We start from the raw sequence: 25,283 nt of genomic DNA on the forward strand, positions 1-25,283 counted from the left end.
GTAAGTACTTTCAATTCTCTCATTTTCGCAAACCATCATTTTTTCCCGATTAGTTTTTTTTTTTCAATTTCTCTTTCGCCTGAGTTGTGTGCTGTTCTAGGTTTTTCCTTAGTTCAGGAAGGTTAGTGTTGCCAGTTGGGCTTTTTCCCACCCGATATTGTCTGAACTGATTAAGGTCAACAAGTTGTTTCAATTGGATGCTGGAAGTCCAGTAGCCTAAAGCTCATTGAAGAGCTTATGAGTTTGTATTTGTATGTTATGAAGCGTATTTTGCGCCCACTTCCATTCAAGACTTGGGAAGCAATTCTTCTTCATGACATTGACTTTGATTGCAATCACCTGCCTATTGGAGCTGTCAATTTGGTGTCGCCTTCAACATAAAAGTACGGTAGCTGAAAATCCTGAAAGCAACCTGCAAAGATCACCGGTGACTTTGGCAGTCAAACACAGATGCTGCAACTGTAACATGTACAATGTTTTAAATAGGGACAGTAGTTTTAAATAACAAATTTAAATTTATGACAGCATTTTGCAGAAACTTATGAGAAATAAAATTTGAAAATGCACTTCAACTGTGAAAATTCAAAACCTAAATTCCGCTCTCACGGAATCTAGGTCACATTTTCCCACAAATGTTACTCTTGGTCTCACGATAGGCTATTAGTTATTACTATAAGGCAGTGATTCTCAACATGGTCCAGGTGGACCACTGGTGGTCCACCAGAAATTTCTGTTGGTCCACAGAGAATTCTATAAATCCTTTATAAAACGTTCTTCAAAATTGTATCATCTACTACAGTAAATTATGTAAGGACTGCATACAGGTGTAAGAAAATTATGTAGCAGCATGTATGATTGTATGTCAACGTAATGTAGCCTAATAATCACGTTTACTTGGTGATTTTTGTTCGATTTTTCTGGAAGTGCTAGATAAGCATAAGCTCAGCAGTTTTTGAACTTATTTAACTAGTTGACGAGTAGGCTATTGAACTGTTCAAGGCTTAAAGGCATACTAAATGAAATTTTCAAACGGAAATTAAGCATTAAAATGCGTAAACTGAACACTTAAGAATACATTTTAAAAAAAATCACCGAAAAAAATTTGTTTTTAATGGCACTGGCAAGGCCCAAAGTCCAATGTTTCATTTATTTTCATTATTTTTCGAAATGACCAAAAAGTGCAAACACAGCTCGAGAATACGTCACAAAAGACAGCAATTGTAGCGATCCATTATTTCATCACATAAATTCCCTTTCTTTAACTAAATGAACCATTTCAAACCATGCGTAATTTCCTAAAGAATTGTAATTTTCCTGTAATTTCATTATTCTGTACTGTTTAAATTCAAATTGTGTTATAGACCTACAACATTATACGAACACCTTCTGATAACTTAAAATTATAATTCGAATAACAATTGTGTGGAAATTAGTTCATGGAGTCAGATAGCCAAACTAGATAGATAGAAATTTTATCAGGTAGTCAGACAGCCGTAAAATTCAACTCATATTTAAATATAAACTATCCTTATACGTTAAATATAACCTAAATAAAACATATAACCACACAATAACAAAAGCCACGTTACAACATCTGATGTTTTAACATCAGATCTGAGGTTTTGAGCAAACTGTCTGATGTTTTGACGTTGAAATCTGATGTTTTGATGTACATACATACATAGCCTACAGTTAAATCGCCGGCAGTAACAACTGTTGCGTGATTAGCTGATTGCTCGTCTTTTATTACGTAGACTGTACAGTCGCACGCTTCGCTGCTCAGGCCCATTCTGGTTTTGAAAGTTCTGACAAAAGTAGGCTACGCGCGAAATGCTGATCAGACCGCAATGGGGCAAAATTTTATTGAAAATCGTTTTATGGTAGCAAGTTAAGCACAAAGAACGTGGAAAATCGCCAAGTCAGGTTTTTCCTTTAGTATCCCTTTAAGTGAAGAGCTGGCAGGCCTAATCAATAAATCATAATTATGTTGCTGTAATTGTTGTGGTGTTGTCGGTGCACGAAGATTGCGCTTCTTCATGGTACAAAGTTTCTTTAGGAAGAGTAGAGCTATTCGCTGTTTCACTGAATGTTAATTAAATTATTTTATGAATGTCACATCATCACATGTTATATTTTTTCAAACGCTAAATTAATTAGCCTACTGTATTCTGCAGTGCTTTCAAATTAACAAAATGTCAGAAGCTCCTGTTGCTGAGAAAGCAAAAGTGACAACTGAGACATTACCATTTTATTGAAACAATATGTGCATGGTGTTTTGTTACAATAAAATTTGAAATTAAAATTATGTGTGTGTAGCTAAGATTGAGTGTGCAAATTAAGAGGGCTTGCTTAATTAGTTAATTACGTATTATTTTATTAAGGACTAAGATTGAACACGCCTTTGAGTTTTCTGACCTATGTGCAATAGGCAGTTTCGACCAGTAGCATTCATGAGACGTCAACATAACAAAGTGGTCCATTGGATATACTTTTTTAAATATGGTCCATGGGCCAAGAAAGGTTGAGAATCACTGCTATAAGGCACTACCGGTATATTATGAAATAAGAGGGGAATGGAAAAATGCTCAGACTTCAAGGAGAACAGACTAAACAACACTAAAGGAAAAGAAAAAATTTACGACTGGAGAATGTCGCTTTTCTGACACCGGTTGATAATACTAAATTGGTTAGGTAGGCTACTTTTCAATTTCCCGAATAAGAACTTGTAACTTTGATTAATAATATATATATTTAATATTACATTTAACTTGTTTAATTTTTGTAGGTAGCCTAATCATACCCCTACACAGACTAAATTCTCCTTCTAATAGGCCTAACCAAAAGACAGCTTTTAATAACCAAAACCTACACAGCGACTTCAAAGAGTTACCGATAGCAATGAACAAAAGACTTCTAGGGAATGTAAAGATTTTGCAGCCACTATCTAGCCTTAGTTCTTCAATTGTGCTTAATCCACTAAAGCCAAAATTTCGCGACCTTTCCTTCTTGTCACTTTGCAAGAACGATCTTTCCACTCTTGAGCAGTGGTACAAGCTCTATTTGCTCAGCTGGAAACAAACAAATGATTTGCAATTAGAACAGTTTTGGGCTGATGTGTTACTGTACACTGATGCAGCAGGGAAACACCCAGCATTGGTAAGCATTGCAAAATTTGCTTTGACGATATTGTCCCTCCCATTCAGCAATGCAGCTGTTGAACGAAGCTTATGTCAGATGACCATGATAAAGACTAAACTTCATAACAGGATAAAGCGGATAAAGCGTATTTTTGTTTGCTGATTGCTTATTCATTGATTAATGAAATCGCAATGAGTTAAATGTTTAAATTTTATCCATCATTAAACTAGGCCATAAAATCCAAGAACTATCACGTATCTGACCAACGGACCACCCACTTGTTTGACCATTGGGTCACTAGCTAATTGTTCAACAATGTCTTCCTTTACGTATTCAGACGAAAGATGTCAGCATTTAAAACAACTAGCAATAAAACAGGGTTGTTTAGTTCGGAAAGTCTCAACAAAGCTGTCGAAGATGATTTAAAACAAAATATTTTTGTTCGAAAGTCGGCGAAAAAATATGATATACCACGAACAACGTTGGCTCGTTATGTTAAAGAATGAATCAATGGCTAGTGAGAAAACTACTACACCAACACCCGTGGCATCTACAAAACGCCTGTCTGATATCTTAAAGTTTTCTGCAACTTATGAGGTTTAAGGCCTAAAAGGAGTAAAACAAACACCAAAAACAGTTGAATCTCATATTATGAAATTGAATTGAATATGAAATTTTATAATAAAAGCATATTTCTAGTGCTTATGTTGTTTGTATGTTGTTCGTGCATTAATTAGTCCAAAATAAGCTCTAGTCCAGTGCATCAGCTTTTTGCCATGTAGAAGCGACCCGTTGGTCGAATAGCAGTGGCTCGTTGGTCGTATAGGGGTTTGACCAACGGGGCACTTTTTATTATCATTTAAAAGTTAATTTTCGGCAGTTTGTAGTAGGAAAATTAAGAACTTTTTTTGGCTGAATATACCAAGGTATGTGACTTACTGTTATGCCAAAAAAGGAGGACGCATGACCTTTGTATGGACAGAAAATAACAAATATGTGAAAAATGCCCCGTTGGTGACACATCTCCCCTACTTACGGGAAAACAAATTGGCGAAGTTTGCGGTGGACCGGTGGTGGTGAGGACAATTTGTGGTGTGAAGCTGATGGACAACAGGAATATCGAAGAACTTGCTTGGGTTGCATGAGAATAATGATAAGTTGGCGGTGAATGGAGTGAGGTGGTATGGACATATTTTGAGAAGGAATGAAGATGATATTTTTCGAAGAGCGCTGGAGTTGCGAGTGGAGGGTCGTAGAAAACAAGGATGATCCAAAAAAACGTGGAAAAGACTGCTTCTTAAAAGTTGAGGAGAAAAGCAACAAGGTGGGTTTGACGAGAGAAAGCGCGTTAGACAGATTGATGTAGAGGCAGGGAGTGAAGGCGATTGCGGCACTTAGAGGAGAATCCGGCCACACTCGGTAACGGGGACATCACCGGATTAAAACTAGACTACTACCCCTGCTTATTACAAGGTTCTAGATCAGAAAAGTGAAAACAGCTTCAGGACATCCTTTCTGGGATGTTTCGGGGTAGATTGAAGAACACTAGACTCAACCACTTTCCTTTATAATCCTAGCATAGGTGATTTGTTGTAGGCCTACTATCTCTGAGCGAAGAAATAAGTCTTGATATTGGTAAATGGAGCAGATGCGGTAGCACAGCGGATAAGACGTTCGCTTTCCAATCATACAATCCTGGCTCGATTCCCGGCTTCAGCCGATTATTGAAAAATACCGTTCATTTCTACCCAGAGTGTAATAAATTGGGTGGACGTAGTTGAAGGAAGGGCGGTCGAGAGAAAGAAACTTACTCCCCCATTCTCGTTAGTGCCGAAGGCTTAGTATAATGATAAGTTGATAACCCCATCTTCTCATCCCCCGATGCTTGGATCAAGTATGGGGTATTTTTACTAGTGTATCCTTAGATATTAACCTAGTCAATACTCATCATTCACTGTCAGAGCCCCATTTATCGACCAGTTGGTGCACATCGCATAAAGGATGTCAACTCAAATTTCATTCCAAATTTTGATTAAATGTTAAAAATCACTTTAGTAAATATAGGTTTATTGCAGTGAAGTTAATTTCAGTGCGTTTAAATTAACCAAAAGTCTTCATTAATTGATGTAAGTTTTACAAGCACAATTGAAGGAACACGTTGACTTCTAGTAGACGATTACCACCACATAAAGCAAAAAATAGGAACCAAACAAAATGCTGGAGCTTTTTCAAGTAGATAAATTTTATACACTTTCTGCAACATTGTAAAACTGATTTAATAAAAGAAATATAGTGGCTTGTTAACTTCCCCCGGTAAGTTTGCTAAAAAATAAAGCATTGAAAAAAATACCACAATAAACTACTGCGCAACTAATATGCAACATTCTAATACAAATAAAAAATTACATAAAATTAATGTACAAATATAAAAATTACAAAGTAATAGTGCCAAAAATGTTCTTTTTATAATAGCGTCATCTAACATTTTTGCAACCGAGTTTAAACAATATCAATCTAGGTCACATCGCAAAAACCTTCCACTGCCCGAGCTACAATAGGTCTACGACATGCAGTCCCAAATGCTGAAAGTTGAAATTTTGTTGTTCAAACTATAGCAACATTGCCTACTGCAGTAAAACTAAGTTGGAACAGTAAAGATATTTTCTAGATAACACAGATTATCTTTTTTGTAACGATGTCAATATTTTCCTTGTTTCATCGCTTCAAAGTCCGGCGACGTTAAAACAAAGAAAAAAAATTGAGATAGCTTGGTTAATATTGCAATTGTGGTGAAGATATGGATCAAATGTTGATGCATTAATTTCAACACAAAAGCAACTCAATAACTAACATGTGTAAGTATTCAAGCACAAATATATTTTGTAAACATTACGTTACCTCAACGTGATGCGCTTTCACGAATATGAACTTTTTCACATTTATTCATTAACGACAAATTGCAAATGAAGTTTTTCTTTTAAATGTGTGCAAACTGTCATTTCATTTCGAGTGCTTGAATCGTTAAATAGCAACCGCTGCATAAACAATTTAAATATGAACAAACTTAAACGCAAAGGTACTTTATTCAAATTGAGGCTGTGAGATGTCAATTGCGGAACTTTTCCGGAGACATTTTTTCTTTTAACAACAGTGACTTCAATAAAAAAAGTAAAAAGAACAATTTTCTTCCCCACGTTTCAATGCAGGAGATTTAAAAATGAGCAACAACGATGCTGTGCTTTGGACATTGGGAATATGGACTTGCAAGAGGGCAAAACTAAATTTTATGCACAATGTTAACATGTTCAAATAACTTGGTGAGAGAAATGATTATGCATTTTGCGCCATCAAAGTGCACTCAGTATTTCACGCAGTCAGTGCAAATGTATTCTTCTTCTGTGAACTTCATAAAAAATATGTGATGCCACTGTTCAAATAGCGCGTTAATTAACAATTATGTATTGTATAGCCTACAACAAAAACTTGAAACAAGTCAGCCCAAACACGCAGAGCTTAAAATAAAATCATTAAAAATTCATAAAAATCTATCGCACAATGAAGAACAACTTTAAAAGATTGTAATTTGCTCTTAGGTAACCGGAGGTGTTTCAAGGATTTAAGCTTTCACACCACTGCAATAGGAAATAAACAAAGATTGGTGTTCTGTTAACTCATATGACTATTACTGATAATAACACCAAGAGTTGGCGTGTAATAATCAAATGTAGCAATACGTTCATTGTTGTTTCCAAAAATAAATCAAAGAGAAAAACGAAGTAAAATCGAACAAGTGTGTTCACAAGCTGAAATCAACTTTAGAGGGGTGCTATGAAGTGCTGAATGCATAGCACGACAACTAATGTCTACATGAAACAACTTCATCAAAACAAAATCGACTGCAGTGGTCAAATATTGAGGGATGCTAAACAGTTAGACAATTTAGACTTGTTTAGAGGGGTGAGAAAAACTTAAAAAAATGCTGATCCGGGGCTACCCCACTGGTGAATCACAATGTTGAAGCAGAATTAGTGACGCATAAAATACAAAACAAAACGCTTTTTGATACTTTCAATGATTTTACGTGTTGGAAAAAATTCTACAAAATTATCGGTGTCAAAAAATTATTCTTAGCTAGGAAAATTAGTGCTGCTTAGGTTCATTCGACGTCTGCAGAAGCTGAATCAATGCAAAAACGACTGATTTTGAAAGATGGGATGCAACAAAAAACGACGATTGGTGTTTGTTGATGTTAACTCACACTTTTGCAATCTACTTAATCAATATAATATCTACGGTAAGGTATAGCAGATGCAAAAGTCATCCCACGCGTAACTCCTCCAGCAGAATTACAAAGTCAACTTCATAAGTTCTCGGTCCATTTCAGAACACAATATCTACTTTTTCAAACTTGAACAGTCGGAGAAAATACGCCAAAAACATTTTCTTTTTTTAGTCAAATTCTAGAATCCGGCAATGATGCCGTAAGCTTGCAAAGCCGAAAGGATGACGTACAGAATCCATAAGAGGGCGAAGAAACCAGCTGTGACCATTTTAGGAATCTTGGGGCCACCTAATTCTGTGCCTCCTAACGGCTTGACGAAGCGACGTAGAACGAGAGTTAGAATGCAAAGTACGGCTGAGATAGAGTAAAGAGCGACACTGAAACCGAGCGACCTTGCTTCGACATCGAAGGGCTGGCCCTGAAATAGACAAAGTAAAAGGTAAATAATTTTTCATATTATTCACATGCCAGGTAGCATTGAACTCGTGCAGCAAAACAGTTAAAGTATGACCGCCATCACTATAGACTGAGTTTGGTTGTTACGATAACGGCAAAAGGACGTGCATTCTAAAAGCATTCTAAACGTGGTAAAAAATCCTATCAAATAAAATAAGGTCACAATAGAGAAACCTCACAGTCTAAATTTAACGGACATCTTTAATAATCAGAAACAATGTAAAGGAACACAGAAACTAACGGTTTTCATATGCCAGTAGATGGATGCCATGAGCCAAGGTAGACCGAGACCCAGAAACACGTTGACGCTGTTGCTTCCAGTAACGTTTCCGATGCTGTTGTCAGCGTACTTCTCTTGAAGAGCTGCAGTTTTGCTCGCAAATAAGTCTGGAAGAGACGTTCCCAAGGCAACAAAGGTGATGGCTGTCACACTTGGCTGCGAAACGAAAGCATTACTTAGTTCTTGATAAAGAAAATGACTGGACATACGTTGAACGTCTTTAATTAAATTATCCACTTAAATTAGATGTGTAGATGTACTTAGATGTGTACAGCCTAAAAGGTCCGAACTTTTTCGGATGATGGTCAACACCGTAGTGTTGCTTTATTTCGTTTGCTGATGGTTCAACAAGGTAACCTCTCGACCAAAATTATTTAATGATAGAAAATTGAAATAAACTAAGATAGTCGAGCGTCTGAAAGTTTTCGTAACAAGTTTCACGGCAAGTACACTGCAAAACCGCTACAAGTTTTTCATACAATGTTGACTAGGTATTAGGTAACCAGGTATGTTACCTCCAAGTCGATCAAGCAGCCGAAAATTCCAGCCAAGTCGCCGACAACAGCTGTCAAGCCGATGAGCAATATCAGGGCACCGGCAAAACAAGCCCACCCCTTCCATATATTTGGCGGGGGTACGATGGCCACTATCACCTGAGAGCAATTAGGAATAAAATTTATACTTGGCATACACGGAAACCGTAACGTAACAACATTAATCGATATTTTCGAGTGAACTTAAGACACAGCATGTTATAAACAGTTTAAAACAAATTCTTGGAGTTGAAGTAACGGTATTTAAAACTATGAATCATTTTCAGCCTATACATTACAAACAGTTCTTGAGTTTTTATCCAGCAGAGTCCTTCGGGACTTCAAACGGCGATACACCGTTTATGACATCACGTTCCATTTAAAACCTACTTTGAATCCAAATGTAAGAAAATGCATGACGTAATCCGAAGCAGTGGCGTTCTCAATGTCTCCGCCGTTGACGCTCATGGCCTGAACAAACTGTTCGCTCCAAGATTGCGACCCAAGCTTGAGCTTCGACAACTTGAGATGAGTTTTGGCAACAACACGACGAACTAAGCTGTCAAATTCTGAGAAAAAACACCAGTTTAAAGTTTGTTTCATTGTTCGTCGTTGACAAGCGATGTGTCGTGGACGAAACAAACAGCTGATCACAGACAGCAAATCAACCGTTTTTAAAATGATTCACCGCCTGCAGACGTTGAATTGATGTAATAAACGGTTACTTGCGGCTTGGGGTCCAAGTATGTGGTGCACCAGCACGCCAGTGAACGAGGCAACGCAACTGGGGACAAAAACGTCGGCAATATTCCTCGTATATGTTTGCCGAACTATATAAAATGCTTTTGCATTAATTGAACTTTCGTGGTGCATTGCAAATCAAAACGTAACATCTATCAAACGTTGCAAGACGTATGAATGAAATCATAACCAGATACGTGGGTAAAATGAATAATGTTCTTGTAAATACATTCAAGTTTGAAAGCTTGTGCTTTAAACAAACCGTCAAGTGCCGAACTTTAAGAATCATGATCAGGTGTATATACAGTAGTTAAACGAAAGCAAAACGATATCCACGCATAGAAAAGCCACAATTCAAAGACACTACATCAGCTTTTACAAAAACCGAATTTTATGGAAGCACATAACCTATGTTTGTGCATGACAATTGATGATATATTATATATAGCCTATAAGTGCGCATTGTTTGATAAGATTGCACTGCTATTCCAATCCAAATGCCTGATTTAACTATTTTTTCGCAGTTGCAAGATTTTGTCTTATGTAATGTAATTAATGTCTGAGAAAGAAATAAAAACCGAAAAAATAAAACATATGCATTTCCCAACTTCATAAAACTCCACAGGTGGTTTATTATGCACACGTATATAATGTTTTTTAATATTGAAATCAACATATCCAAATTAAAAGAGTAAAAGTTTCCGGGAAATAACACAATCAGGAACGCACAGTTGCATTGGTCACAGAAATCTAATTCTAACCTTGAGGTGAATAATTAATAGGGGTAATCCAGAAAAGAAATCAATTAGTTAAACAGAGTGGCTGTTAGCTGAGCCTTTCTATTCGAATTTGATCTGTTGCGTGTTTGTATCTGAAACTTGCAGAGTGAAACCCAGATAGCAAATCAACCGTTTTTTACATTGACTCAACGTCTGCAGAAGTTGAATCAATGTAAAAAACGGTTGATTTGTTGTCTGGGAAAACTGTATAGCAGGTGATGTTTAACCAACCCACTGCTGCACCTCTCAACACGAACAGTCGCAAAGCTTTCCTCAGTGCCAGGACCAATGGTTTATAATCAGTAAGAACGAAATTTAAAACGAGAATATACGATATTTTCAAGACGATAATTCACAGAAAGCGTGATGACATTTGTTATATTTTGTGTTGCTTTTCGTGTTGCTTGTTTTAAATAATTCATGACTTTTCAAGTCCAAGGTTTTCAAAATGAAGATTGATTGCTTCAAATAGAATTTTGTTGATCCGTTACGGCTAAATTTACATCTCACAATGCAAAATAATCTTTAGAAAAAAGTCTCTCAATGAAGATATGAAGCAAAGTAATGAACCATTAATTCCGTAGATAAACCGTCTCGAAAAAAATTCCGTTTTGGTCTACTGAAAACGTATATGATCTGCACTAAGACTGCTTCAAATGGCGGTGAAGTATGCGTACAGCAAACAGTACAACATTTTCGTTTCTACATCACCGAAAAATAAAATGAGACAATTTGGCATTTTAACTGTAAACAACCACGCTTCAAGTTCAAACCTGCTTCAATGCGTGAACACAAAGCCAGGCTGCGTCTCGTAACGTGGCCAGAACGTCTTTGTCGTCAAGCAATCAGTCAGCAAATCAATCCTTACATTGATTTAATGTAAAAAGGCTGATTTCTATGCTGAAAACATACAAATAGCGATGGTAAGATTGAAATAAAAGCGAGGTTGAAAGCGGATTTAGAGTAAGAAGCAGTGTTGTTTTAACATACGTTGAAAAGATAACTTTTGTTTTTGAATATACAGTAAATTAGAATGTAGAATTTTGATGGAATTGCTTATGAGCGCGTTCAACCTAAAGCAATCAATGATTGAAGAATATCGGATGGAACAAGTGTTCAAAGCATTGCCAAAGATGCATACATTATTTTCGATCTAGATGAATCAAAATTGTATCTTCCAAAAAGCCTAAGATGAAGGTACAGCAGCTTTGGTTTCAATGACATGTTGTTGTCTGTATGGGATCAAGGTTGAAATATGATATTGAAAAAGTAAGTAGGGCGCACTGTCAAGATACAATCATAGTCATGAAACCCTTTTCAATCACTCCCAGCAGACGACATTCCATTGTAAAGAGTTGTTTTAAGTTTCTTAAATCACGTCACTATTTGATGTGAAGTTGAGAAATAGTAAACTCTCCAAAAATAGTTGACATATAATCAGTTGAAAAGGTTAAGAGCATAAAACATGCATCATAGTATTATGAAACTATAAAGGCCACGATGGCCGCTGCTGCAATTCAACTGTAGCCTGAGGCAACGTAACAAGAAGGTAAGTGGAAGTGCAGCTAGGCGAAACATGTTTGCTGCTGGGATGATAAATAGCTTGAAGAGTATTCGACTACCATGAGCATAGAAGCCCTTTCAGCAACATAACAAACGAAATTTTGTGCAAGGATATACTTTTTTAACGTCAGTATTTCTTCTTTTTAACGTTTTTTTCGCATACACTAACAATTCAACACGCTGTGCAGTAGTTGGAGAACAAATTTAATTGCATAAAATAGAATGCAATGCAGACCAGCCAGATATAAACAATACTTTGGGAGTTGCAATCAGTCACTTCCTTTTTTTTCCGATCAAAAATGTATCATATATGATACAAAATGAGTGAAAGGGTTAAGGCATAACGCTAAACCTAAACCCAAATCGCAGAAATGAGTTTTGTTTTGAATCGCACAAGTAGGCGTCGTGACAAAGTTACTCAATACTCATGCGTCTCACCTGCAATTGCGTGATTTCAAAGATATTTACGCGTTGGTTCAATCACTTCATTTATTCAAAATTACAAGAGATTACAATGCATTCAACAAGTTAAAAGGAAATTGATCAGCAGGTTGTGCACAGTCAACCGCTCGTTAAACAATTTCAAAAAAATAACAAGGATCACAATAATGACACTGCAGTAGATTTAAGCATTTGAATTGAAGATAATCGAGAAAACCAGACCAAAAACTAAAATAAAAGGTACCTTTTATTTTTATTCACTCATTAGGCTCATTAGGCTGAAAAATGTCTAGTGATAGCATCGTCAAAATTCTGATGATATGTATTGTAAAATTTAAAGACCAAACGGCAGGAGTTAAGTGAAAAGAAGACACATTAATTTGTGCGTGTGAAAAGTCTAATCAATCCCAGACAGCAAAAAAATGGTTGATTTGCTGTCTCGGAAAACACTTACCATCATCACCCACAACAGTGACAACAGTCTTCTGCGTGTGTCCGAGTTTAGCCCCTTCCGTTGAACACGAAATCGATATCTAAAAATACAAATAGAAGGGACGTGTATTATCTAACTGTTTCTTGCAGTTATTAAAATTTTATGTCACTTTAACTTTATTAAACAGCCACAAATGCCGAACTTGAGAAAGATAAAACACGCCATAACAGCATTCCAGTTCCGAAAAGCTGCATCAAAACAGATCACAACGTATACTTCAATTAGAAGATAAAATCATTGAAAATTAAATTATTCCCACCAAACTGAAAAAACCTCTCCGTTTCAAAACATTAACAAAACTTGATGTCAACTCAACGGAAGAAAAATGCTTATCTGCTAAGACGAAGCTACCTGCTTGCCAAAACGGTCATTAATATTAAAGAATGCTCAAATTCAAGAGACCGAAAAATGATTAAAATTGAATGTGAATGAAATCAATTTTAACACTAAATTAACAAAGAGTGGCGTTGAGCCGTGTGTTGAAAATAGTTGCTTGAAAAAGCCCTAACACTTTTAGGCCAACTCCTCACTACTTTCTCCAGCAATAGCAAACTAGAAAATAACAAACTAAAAAATATTGCTTTTGATTCGGTTATTGAACACATTTGCTTTGCAAGTTATTTCTGCCAATATATCGGTACATATAAGAACCTATCTAATTCAGATAGGCTTGATTTTTGTGAAACAACATTGCTTGAGTCATTCATATAACAAAATGTGAACAAAATAATGTAAGAAAAAAGTAAACAACTGTAAGAAAAAACAATAGTTTATCAGTCACTCCTACGAGAAAAGTCACTGAGCACAAATACCTGAAAGTTTTCGTCTTTCTTAGTAGCGTGGTCGTTGATAATGGTAATTTCAATATTTTTCAAATCTTCGCCGTGTTCAAATATCACCTTTCCCTCCTTTCCAGCATAGTGAACTCCTTCTTTGGCGCTGATATCGCTTGTTCTACACGCACAAACGCCAATCAGTAAGATAGCGCCAAGACACAACATACAAACTTAATAAACTGCTAGAAGTCAAAAGCGGAGGTAACTCCGTGACTCCCTGGTAATTCATTTTGAAATCACAAAGTCGTCACAAGCACGCGTTGACTTGCTGGTCAACATATCAGGATTATAGAAATACATGCTCACATCCAAGACTGCCAGTTTTTGTAACTTTTATATCGGAATTCTATGAAGGCGTTCTCTGTAGAGTTACTGCACAGTCGAAGTAAAGACTATGTAGTCTATTCCAGACTCCATAGGACCACACAACAAACTTTAATTTTTTTTTACAAGTTTGCGTGTTGAACGTGAGTGATACTTTTGATGGCTTTCAATTGTTTACGTACTTTTACCACCAAGACGGTGTTGTAGTCACCCTCGAGTACATTCAGCATAATCTACGCTTTAGCCGTTTCTGCACGTTTGGTTTAAGAGTATAAAGTAAATCATAAAACTACGTCCACTCGGCAAATGTAAACGTTGGTTCAGTTGGCGTCAATATGAAGAATGCATTTTCACATCGGATCAGTGAGGCTTCATTCTGACTTGAGAATACTACTGCATGGATAGTTGTGCGATGTGCACGCCAAAGCGTAAACTGACCTTTGGCAAAAATCTACCGAACAGACAATCATTCCAGTAATACTGAATATTTTATAATCTTCATTAATGGAATATTGGAAACGTCAGAAATATATTGATTGACTTGTCTGAGGCAACATAATTACGCACTCTTAGCATACCCGTGGAAAACAAGCAAGCAAGATTTAGTTATATCCAAGTCTCAAATCTGAATGAACTACCGAAATAAAACAGCGCAAGTTTGAAGGTTAAAAAGGAATACAATCGAATTATAATTAAAACCCACGTGCATTGACAACAAGATGGCACGAAAAGAAAAAAAGACAAATACAACGTGAAAACTTAAAAAACGTTGGTACACGCGAAACGTTACCGCAAAGCTTGCAAGAAAAAAGATATCGGAACGAGCCTGGATCTGGCGAGTGACAGTATCCCTTCTGATTTAGTTATCGGCAACTGGTGAGATTGTAAAACGCCATGTTTTAAACTGTGAAATTAACTGGTACATTGTCCCATGATTAGCAGACCAAAGAAGAAAAAAAAAACTACCATCCAAATGAAAGTGCAATCGGCAGATCTCCATGCCCAAAACCGATCACTGTACCAACGAAAGCAGTAATTCGGACTATTCAATTGTCGTAAACATCGGTGGCATTTAAAAAAAATGGTAGGCCATATGCTAACAGTAACAGGTTCTTCCTTTTGACAATGCGTCATTATACTAGGCTACGTGGTAAAAGCCGGTTTAGCCGCGTTCTGCTAATATTTACATTCCCAAAAGCAAACACGGGCAAAGCCGTCATAGTATGCCCAGAGAGCGCATATTGCGTGTGACGTAGGCTATATAATATGCTTAGGATGATGCACAACGCGTATCGTATCACAACTTACGCAACTTACGTCAACAGCACACGGTCGCTATAATCGCAAAATATTTCTCGTCAGTTCATAAAGAACGTAAGGAAAGAATAAGCAAAGAGTTGTTTACACAAGCGGTTGAAAGATTGTAAAACGCGATTAAAGACAGTTTTTACCAATAGGACACGATTGTTGGTACTTGCTTCGAACCAATAAACAGACAAACCAAAAAAATGATCAAGATTTCACTATCACCAGCCAGGTATCTGATTTAAAAGTATGATACGTGAACGTTATACTGGTTAAAACAAGCTAGAATCAGAGTTGCAGTGGGTATGATGGGCGATAGGGTGGGCTGATCCCGGATTTCTGTAAAAGGACGTGACTAGATCTACAAAACTAGTGTTGCCAAATGAGAAATTCTGTTTCAATTTGAGAAAACTTCAAAACTGTTTTAGTAAAAAAAATATGGCAACACCTGTGACAAAACAAAGCTTTTTCACTAACTTTCAAATGTGTTATTTTCAACAACTAACCAATAAATACGGCACAGTTTGGGAGTACATCGGGATTGGTATCTTTTCCAGCATTAGTTTTCTTGCAATTAATGCTAGAGAAAAAAAAACTTATAAAATTCTTGTTACATTTAGCAGGCTTAGCAACCAGCAACTCACTGCCTAGGAGCATGATTTTTCACATGAATGGATATATATTGCATAAATCATAGTCAACTTAGTCTTTAATCAATAAACAAATTACGCAAAAATAATGTTTTTCGGCTATTTTTGCATGATAAAACCCAGTTTTTCCCAAAACGCCAGATTTTGCCCATAAAAACCTGGGCAGGCTAGGTTTTATTTAAAAAAAAACGTTTATTTACAACCCTGGCTAGAACCTTATTGCTTCAAATTAAAATGCCCAAAAACGAACTAAAACACGAAAGAAATAAAAATCAACACCCCACTTCAAAGCAAAATTTGGCCATCAAAATTTTGAACAAAATGTTGGAGAAAGAAATTTCAGTGATCAATTAACATGCACGTAACTTAAACGAGAATTTACAAGGAGAGAGCAGAGTAATTGAAAACCAAATTCTTCACCAGTTGTAGTACAGTTTAAAGTAAAAATTAAACTGGTATATTTGGAAAATGCTGTTTATAACAGAAGCTTTTGATTTAATAAATCCGATTTTAGAAAGCAATCATATTTTGCGGTCTAAGGCTACGGAATGGAAACAATTAACAGATTTATGCAGAAGCTGAAATCCAACGACCTTTTTGAGTAAAATAATAATTTTGGATGTAAGATCTCGTTCAGTTTGGTCGATACAAATTAAGTTCACAAGAGACCCTGTAAACTAAACTTGGATATCTTTCACGACGGGCTCCTTATTAAATGGCAACAATTCACAATTAGTCTTGAAATTAACTCTTTTGCGCCCAGCATCATTTTAAAATGATTTGAGGTTTAATGCGAAACGCCCAGCATCATTTTAAAATGATGCTGTTTGATGTGTGATATAAAACTTTGTCTTTGTAGCAGAATATCTATGAATTTACTGGTCCCTTGTAAAATGCTTATTTTATTGATATTCTCGTGTTTTTTAAAAAAAAAAGATTATATACTCAAATTTGACAAAGTGTGGTTACTTTAGCCAACAGTTAAAAGAAAAGTATGTACCAAAGGAACAAGGCATGTTTGATTTTTCCTTGACACTTCATATCATTAGGAATTCCGCTGAAGAAAAAAGATCTTTTTCGGTTCTACAGAAAAGGTGGGAGTATTTTTTTTGTAAGATGCTTCATTTTCACAAAATTCTTAACAAAGAAAAAGTTAAAAAAGTGCACATTTTGAAAATACTGCATCTTCAGATATGTTGTATTAGGAAAGTAGGTTCTAACATTTATAGCCAGAACTTGAAATTATCTTTCCAATGAGATATTCCATGTCAAAATACACAATCGGTGTCACACGTGCAAACTCGTTAAAATTAGAGAAAAAATAGCAAAAATGCCTGGGTTTTGCGATCAAATCATGCAAAATTGCTGGGCGCGAAAGAGTTAAAGTTCAAAATCGACTTGCACACTCCATCCATTTAAAAACCGCTGAATTGTTTCAAGTGTTTAAAACCTTAAGGCTGTACGCCTTGTAAAGCAGATTCGTTAAGAAATTAAGCTGTAATTTCAAGCTTAGATGGTCCAATTTGTGATCCCGTATAAGAAAATGTGCTGAAAATAAAGACGTAAGATGGTTTTACAACTATAATACGGTCTCGATTCAGTAAACATCAGTGGATGAAGTTTTTCAGTGAAGAGTTTCGGTTTGGCGAAGCAGCATGCCTGACGAATAGCCCCATCACAATATTACTGATACTTTTGTCAGCTCAATGTAACTGAATGACAAACCGATGTACGTGCACAATCCGTAGGCTACGGGTATGCACATAGACTGAACCATTTAATCCATAACTCAAACACACAGTTTTCTAATCCCAACACCATTTCCATCTCCCTGCTAATGCAAAAAACGGTCAACTAACCTCCATTCCACAACAACAGTGCCGTCGGCTCCGTTTGTTCTCTGCAGTGGAAAGTATGCAGTTCCTACGCTTTCCTTGACCAAGTAACTTGGCTTGCTGAACTCGATTGTACCGGGTTCTGCATTTGAAAGAAAAGCTCCAAGATTAAGTCTATGGATTAAGACAACGCCAACACGGGTGTGGGTGGCACAACAGGTTGTATGCTGAACATGATACAAGCATAGTACTTGTGCATAGTCGAAGGAGCACAAAATCTTTGATCAAAATGGTAAGTCAATTACGTTAGATAAAACACATCAATCATGAAGTCTGCTTCTGAGTTTCTTTGTGTTCTTAAGTCTCTGCCTAAAAAAATGGAGTGCAAATCAGTGTTCAACATCAAAACAGCATATAAGTAAAATTCAAAAAAAAAAAACATTTTTATTTCATTACCGTCATCGTTGATAATGGTGATCTGGTTAATCAGCTTCTTTCCCAACAAGACGTATCCTTCCTCGAGGTTGGTATTCACGTCTTCATCAGGCAGTGACAGTTTCACAAAGAAAGTCTCGTCAGGTTCCCATTCGTTATCGTCGATGATTTCAATTTCAATAAATGTTTTCGCTTCCTGTGGCAAAATTTGCAACACAGCCGATCAAAATGACTTATATACATGAAAACCGGAAATGTATACAGATCGCAAATTAAACTGAAGCTAACATTGTTTAAAAATTAAATATTCATTAAAATCTTCCTTTTTTATGATGCAGCAAAAACACAATCGTAACGGCAAAAAAATCCACCCCACAATTGGGTACCAAACCGACATTGGATGGCCTAATAATGATGTTCAGTGTTGCAACCCAGTTAAAACCGCACATCCCATGCAACATTACTCTCAGCGTAAGACAGAGTACCGAACATACCGACAAGCCTTGAATAACGGGTCTGCTACTATTCGGTGAGTCCGATTCGGTGAGTCCGATTCGGTGAGTCTGATTCGGTGAGTTCCTAACCTCTAACCCCTAACCCTAACTCCTAACCCCTAACCCTAAAACGGCAATGATAATTAGGCCACGGTACCCGATAATTTAAAAAAAAAATTGAAAAAATCCCCCGTTAAGAGATCGGACTCACCGAATCGGACTCACCGAATCAGACTCACCGAATCGGACTCACCGAATCGGGCCATTCCGTGAATAACTGACCCAGAAAGCAAAATCTGTCATGTTTACATTTATCCAACGTCTGTTAGTAACGACGGCACGCCACAAAGTTAATAAAATTGAGTGAAAATATTCTACAATTCACCTGCGCCTTGAAGGTAAGGACCCCTATCTTTGCAACGTAGTCACTTCCTGCATTTGCAGTCCCGTCTATAGTCTCGTATCTGCGAGATGAGCGATGTTAAAACTATGTTCACAATCCTTAGAATGTTCGCGTTGCAATACAGGCCATGTATTTGCTATGTTCATCAACGAAACAGACACATGTGTATCATCAATAAGACCTTTGCATGGTTTGCAGTTTTGAACAAAAGTGTGGTAAATTGTAGAGACATGCCTCAAAGTAGACTAAACTATTTCGATGAAATACGGTAGAAATCGCCTATAGTGACACCTAAAGAGACCTCCGAAAAAGTGTACAACAGAAAAACGTCATTATGCTATCTTTAGTTACAAAAAGGTTCTTTGCAACACATACCATTACAGTGAAATGTCACTACAGCCGAATTCTACTATTCAATCATTCGTTCATATAAACACTACACCAGTGCTTGAAACTTTCTACCAGTGACTGAGTAGTAATAGATTTCCAAACGAAAACGGCAGCCTACATTTTTGTGTCAAGACATGAACAACTTAAAGCATTACAGTCGTAGCCTTAGACTTCAATGAATTTCAACTTTTTAAAAGTTTCTGCAGGTCCAATGTATATCTTGTTTTTTTTATTATTATATTAAAAAATTAAAAATAACCGCAAAGCTTGGTTTGGTTGTAAGTTGTAGTATGCAGAATAACTATTGCAATGAGTCACGTCGAATTTAGAGAGTTGAATAATCTAGCACGATTTTATGTGGTTTAGTTGATTAATTAACCAGTGAAATCAACTGAGAAAATCATTAAAAACAACACCTTTTTTAACAGTTACAAAGCTACATAAGATTTATACTCATATTAAGAAATACATCAAATATAGTCATTACTTTCTAAAACCTCTAAACCATATATCACCCTAGAAGGGGGATCATCAGAAGATCCTTATTCAAACAGAATCTACATCAATGTTAAGAAATATATTCGGTAAAAGTCCAATAATAGGACACACAAGACAATAGCGCAGGAGAAAAGGTAACGCTGTGCAAAGCGTTCGCTTCTTGATAGGCTACTAGCCTACACAATGAGTTTACGCTAAGGTTAAGCAAACACTCTAGGCGTGGCAAACGAACCAAAAAAAGCATTCCGTTTGCCAGCTTGTGCTAGTGGGGGAATACAGTGTTGTAGCGAAATGCAATATAGTTTCTTCGACCAAATCAAAATTTTGATTGATTTTTCCGTTCGCTTTTGACAACACAGCACACTATCTGTTACAGATTTTCGCTGAGAATTGCAGCACATCAAAGTATGACGGGGTGATCGGTTGTTCCTGGTTTAATGGAGTGCAAAATGACGTCAAAGAGAGTGACGTCAAAAATTACAGAGAGCTTGTTGCAAAACTGTCGATCTTCCTATAAAATTTATCACAACACTGCTTTGTAGCTGATTTGTAATGAAAGGTTTCGTCACTCAAACATTTGACAGGTCACGACAAACCTGATCTAATCGCATAACAAGATCAGGTAAAACAAAATAAGAAAACCCAACAAGACAAGTGCATAAACATCCATCCTAGCTGAAGAGATGGATATAGTACATAGAGATACTGTACAGCACAACAATAATCAAGTTACTGAAATATTTCCTTGGTAACTCAATTTGGCAAAAGAATACATTTCATTCAATGAAATGCTATTTTGGCAGCTAGTGAACCACAGCCGTAGAAAGCTGAGACACAATATTTTGACCTTTGAAAATTTGGCAACAATCCTAAACAAAGTCGTTGTTGTTGACTCAAAATACCAATGAGATAGTCATCATATGTGTTATGCCTGCCTGTATATTCAATATTTAAGACAAAGCCACTCAAGTTACTTCGTTGCTGGACTGTATATCAACCAAGTAATACTAGAACACGTGATCACCTTATTTCAGTAACCAGTTTATAAAATATCATCATTTTCAAAATATTTGAAACAACTTTTGAATGAAGAACTAGAAAATGTTTTATTAGAAAATGAGATGTCTAAATGTCAAACATTAATTATTCAAATCGACAAACGTGTCACCACTACAAGTTTACCTACAATTACAAATTTTCAGACAAACAGCAATACCATAAAACTTTAAGTAGTACACGCAAAATGTGGTTCATTACTATTCTATACTATTCAGGTCGTAATAAACAAAAATTGAGCTTTTTTCACAACAGTTTTAATCTTTTTATGTATTTGCGATGGAGAGGTTTATAAGTACATTGCTTTGTCGGTTGCGTAGCTAAGTGGTGAGAACGTCTGCGTTCGTTCGAAAAAAAGTGGGTTCAAAACCGCTCCTGAGCATGCGGCCGTGTCTCGGCAAAAGACACTTAATCGCAAGTCAAAATAAGGGAAGCAGGTGAATCGAATACTATTTGTCACTTTGCTGCTTCCTGTCGTTTGTTGCATCGCATCTGTGATCGCACTGTATGCTTTCGCAATAGGGGCAAATAAAAACATGATTATATTATTTGAGGATCTAGCAAATAGCTTTTATGCAAATTCTGTCTTCAAAAAAAAAACATCTTCAGACACATGTGAAATACACAATAATTCTCTATGAATTCACTCATTGTACGGACCAGCGAGTTCACCTTTCTAGTATTGTGGCGGATGCGTCACATACGGCTAAATAACGGGAAACAAAAGATGTGAAATTCACAGTAACTACGTCTACAAAACATTTGAGAATAATAAATAGGCTAATATTTGTCCAGAAGCTGACATTTTTACAAAGAACTTACTTTATACTCGCTTCTTTGGAAAGGTCACCAGTTCTCACAACGTTAAGTTTGACCGATCCACAGTTTTCCATTACTGAACAAGATACAGCATCAAATTCGATTTGAGTTGTAGGCTTTGCAACTGTGCCAAACAACCCATTAACTTCCACTTTGTGCGAAGGTGAGGCTCCTAAAGACCCATTTTCAAATGAAATCACGTCGTGTACCTGCAGGAAACAAGCGTTGAAGATGCATAAATACAGGGGGGCAGAACTAATTGAAATTTCCAAAAAGCAACAGCCTCATCTCACTTTTTAGCACAAATATGATATATTATAATACCTTTCACTTTTAGAATAATTAATAAAAGTAGAACACTACTCTAAGATGGGTAGCTTATTGGGTAATCAGCAGCAACAGCACAACAGGAAATCAAACATAACAGCACCAAAATAAATAAAACCAACTGTTTTTAGGTATCGTAACTCGACAACATAAAAACGGGTCTGCTACTATTCGGTGAGTCCGATTCGGTGAGTCCGATTCGGTTAGTCCGATTCGGTGAGTTCCTAACCTCTAACCCTAATCCTTAACCCCTAACCCTAAAACGGCAATGATAATTAGGCTACGGTACCCGATAATTAAAAAAAAAAATGAAAAAATCCCCCGTTAAGGGGTCGGACTCACCGAAACGGGCCATTCCGCATAAAAACAGCGGTGTCAAAACGTAGAAGCATGCAAAGCCAGTGGTTTCCAAACTGTTTTTTCTTCTTTCAAAGTACTACAGCTAGGTTGATACCAAAAAAAATAAAACTGATTGCAATTCGCATCAGTTTTTACATTAATTGACATGCAAAAGAAATAAGTCAGTAAACTATTCGACCGATGTGAGACTGCAGGGTAAAACAGTTTAGAAACCGCTGTACTATATGATACAAGCACGTTAGACATGCCCACAAACAACATTAAAGCGTTCTCAAACCTGTTGTCAATGAAGGCTGCTGAAATCGAAGCACACACCAGCAAAATCGATCATTTAACCACCAGTGTGACCAGTTAACACGAAAGCACTTCATCATTAAATGTATTTTTGACAAAACAATTTTTCTTTGTTTTTAGGGATAATGCTATGAATGTTGGTTTATACAGGTTTGCAAATATTTCTGAAGCAACTCATTGGACGTTAGATTTTATTATTACTTACATCACAATTTATTATTACTGCCTCACAAAAAACGACAAAGCTGATAGGGAATATGCCTTGCTATGCAATAGAAATCTACTGGAAGAAGGAAAATATGCTAAGCGATAACTCCGCACAGCATCCACCAAGTGACGAAACTTAGCCGCACAGGTATCTTTTTACACCCTTTCAATGTCAGTAGACGTTAAAAAATGTTTAAATGGAATTTGTGCTTGGTAAGAAGTACTTGTCATGTCAAAGGAAGTAGTTCGATTTGCCTCCTCATGTCAGTTCAGCAGGCCATAGACCAATAAAGGGCCCTAGGTATTTCTCTCTAGAGCATCTTACTGTGCAAAATCATAAAAAGGGCTAAAATCGAGGAGATGCCACTTCGCAATCGACGGTTTGGGATCAAGATTTCCTTCCTTTAGCCTAAAATGCATATAATCTACAAGGCTGTAGGGTAGGTGGATGTACAAGGTAGCACAACGTTGTTCATGTACTAAAGCTCGACTCAACAGATGTAGTTAGCTAGTTCCTTGCGTTACCAGTAAACAAACCAACCAAAAACGTAGCGATAAAAGTTGTGACGGGTAAAATACTTGACAGGTAATATTCTTTCTGTTGTTGTTTCCATGTTAAGTATGTACAGCTGATAAATTAAAATATTGAAATTTGAAAATATTAACCGACAAACACACCCAGCTAGAATAAAACAGTTCATTTTGCCAAGGGCAATTAAAGGGGCCAACCTTGTTTAAAGCCTTACCACATCGACATCGACACAAAGCCTACCCATAAGATATAATACTAATAATAATAAGGTCTCTTTATTGTCGCTCTGCAACTACACTCGTCTTATAGCGACAGCGCTCATGTTTAATTTTTGTATCATACTTAGGACGCTATCACATTATTACCCGACTTATCCAGTTATCCTCATGCAATTATCAGTTGAATAAGAACCTTCTGAAAGTCTGGTCTAAACCTCAAGGGAGATATTCCATTTAAAGAGATGTTTGATCATGATTTACACAAAGTTTTGGCACTCAGTATCGTTTTAAAAAGTTAACAAAGGTCTAAAGATTTCTAAAATAATACGAGCTCCATAGACTAAATAAACCTAAAAAATAACGGTTTGGCAGTATAACTGTAAAACCTAACGACCTGGCAAGCTCAATGCCTATCGTACTCTTGGACATATACCCGCATGTGAAGTAGAATGAAAAACAAGTTTTAAGTGTTGAAGTGGAATCGCACAGTAGTTCTAAAATCTAGCACAATGCATTAAACGGGCTTCGATATAACAGGTTGAAGGGTCATTCTATTATAATACAGTCAAAATTTTGAAATTTTGTAACCCATCCTCTCAGAGTTTCTTCATTTTTTAATATGTTAGAGCTACTGGGAAAAGATGAAGATTGGCATTTACGCTGTCAAAATCCATCAAGCGGTTTTCAAGATATCGACAGTTACATTTTTGCCACTAGAGGCGCTATTTTCGCATCACAAAAACAAAAATGGCTTATAATTCTTATTTTATAAGATACAGAAATAATGAAAATATGTATTCTTATAGTTTTTGGGGCAAGGAATTCAAATATGCTATTACATTTGTGAAAAAAGCAAAGGGAAACACTTTATTTTATTGAACAAAAGTTTTGGGGTGCTTCATTTCAATGCCCCATATCTCAAATCTGCAAAAAGATTTTTTCCCCCAACCAATGCTAAACTGTCAAGAAAAGCTACCTGCTTTATGTGCAAAAGTATGATAAATACGTTTTGTTTCAAACTTCTGCAATTGACAAAAATGTTTCATTGCTATATTCACAATGTTTTCAATCAATAGACTTGAAGTGTAATATGGTACCTAATACATGATCAGTAAGATCACATTCTATTCTGTTTGAATTAAGGCACTAATGATGCTCTACAGTAGCAGAGCGAAATGCATATTCCATAAATAGGGCTCTGCCGATTCTCCATGCACTTTTAATAAAAAATACATGATCACACAGCATATGCAATATGCATTATGATGTCAATCATAGTAAATGTTCTGGAGTAACAAGATATCCAGGCTATCTGTTTCATGTGTAAAAGATAAATGTAATTTGTTGCAAAATATGTAGATTGAATGTAGAGCATACACAAAACTGCAATATATCAGGATTAAATAGTGCCAATAATAAGTCAAGGAGAAATCAAAATAATGAGTGCAAGATTTCGCAGGGTCGATTAGTTTAAACAGGGGCGGTTTAAACCGGGCAGTTTTGACCACCTATTACTGGTCAAAACCCCTTTAGTGTATGAATCAAGTTGCTTTTCAATTGAATTAAAAATATTACCCTCAATGTTTAATAATGA

At 36.4% G+C, this 25,283-nt stretch overlaps 1 protein-coding gene across 2 annotated transcripts in view; it reads right to left on the reverse strand.

Moving 5' to 3' along the window:
* Nucleotides 1–5,188: 5,188 nt before the first annotated feature.
* Nucleotides 5,189–25,283, reverse strand: part of LOC145781743 (sodium/calcium exchanger 3-like) — a 33,828-nt gene continuing 13,733 nt past the window's right edge. For both annotated transcript variants that reach the window (XM_082593423.1, XM_082593416.1), the window contains 10 exons: nt 21,755–21,960; nt 18,971–19,049; nt 18,113–18,287; nt 17,681–17,798; nt 13,519–13,660; nt 12,668–12,746; nt 9,080–9,258; nt 8,672–8,809; nt 8,118–8,312; nt 5,189–7,838 (listed from right to left, as the gene is read on the reverse strand). In XM_082593423.1, coding sequence (XP_082449549.1) covers nt 7,599–7,838; nt 8,118–8,312; nt 8,672–8,809; nt 9,080–9,258; nt 12,668–12,746; nt 13,519–13,660; nt 17,681–17,798; nt 18,113–18,287; nt 18,971–19,049; nt 21,755–21,960 — 1,551 coding nt within the window. In that variant the 3' untranslated portion in view covers nt 5,189–7,598. The remainder of the gene's footprint in view (nt 7,839–8,117; nt 8,313–8,671; nt 8,810–9,079; nt 9,259–12,667; nt 12,747–13,518; nt 13,661–17,680; nt 17,799–18,112; nt 18,288–18,970; nt 19,050–21,754; nt 21,961–25,283) is intronic.

The sequence above is a fragment of the Aplidium turbinatum genome, chromosome 1 (assembly GCF_918807975.1).
Source record: "Aplidium turbinatum chromosome 1, kaAplTurb1.1, whole genome shotgun sequence".
NCBI classification, from domain to species: domain Eukaryota; kingdom Metazoa; phylum Chordata; class Ascidiacea; order Aplousobranchia; family Polyclinidae; genus Aplidium; species Aplidium turbinatum.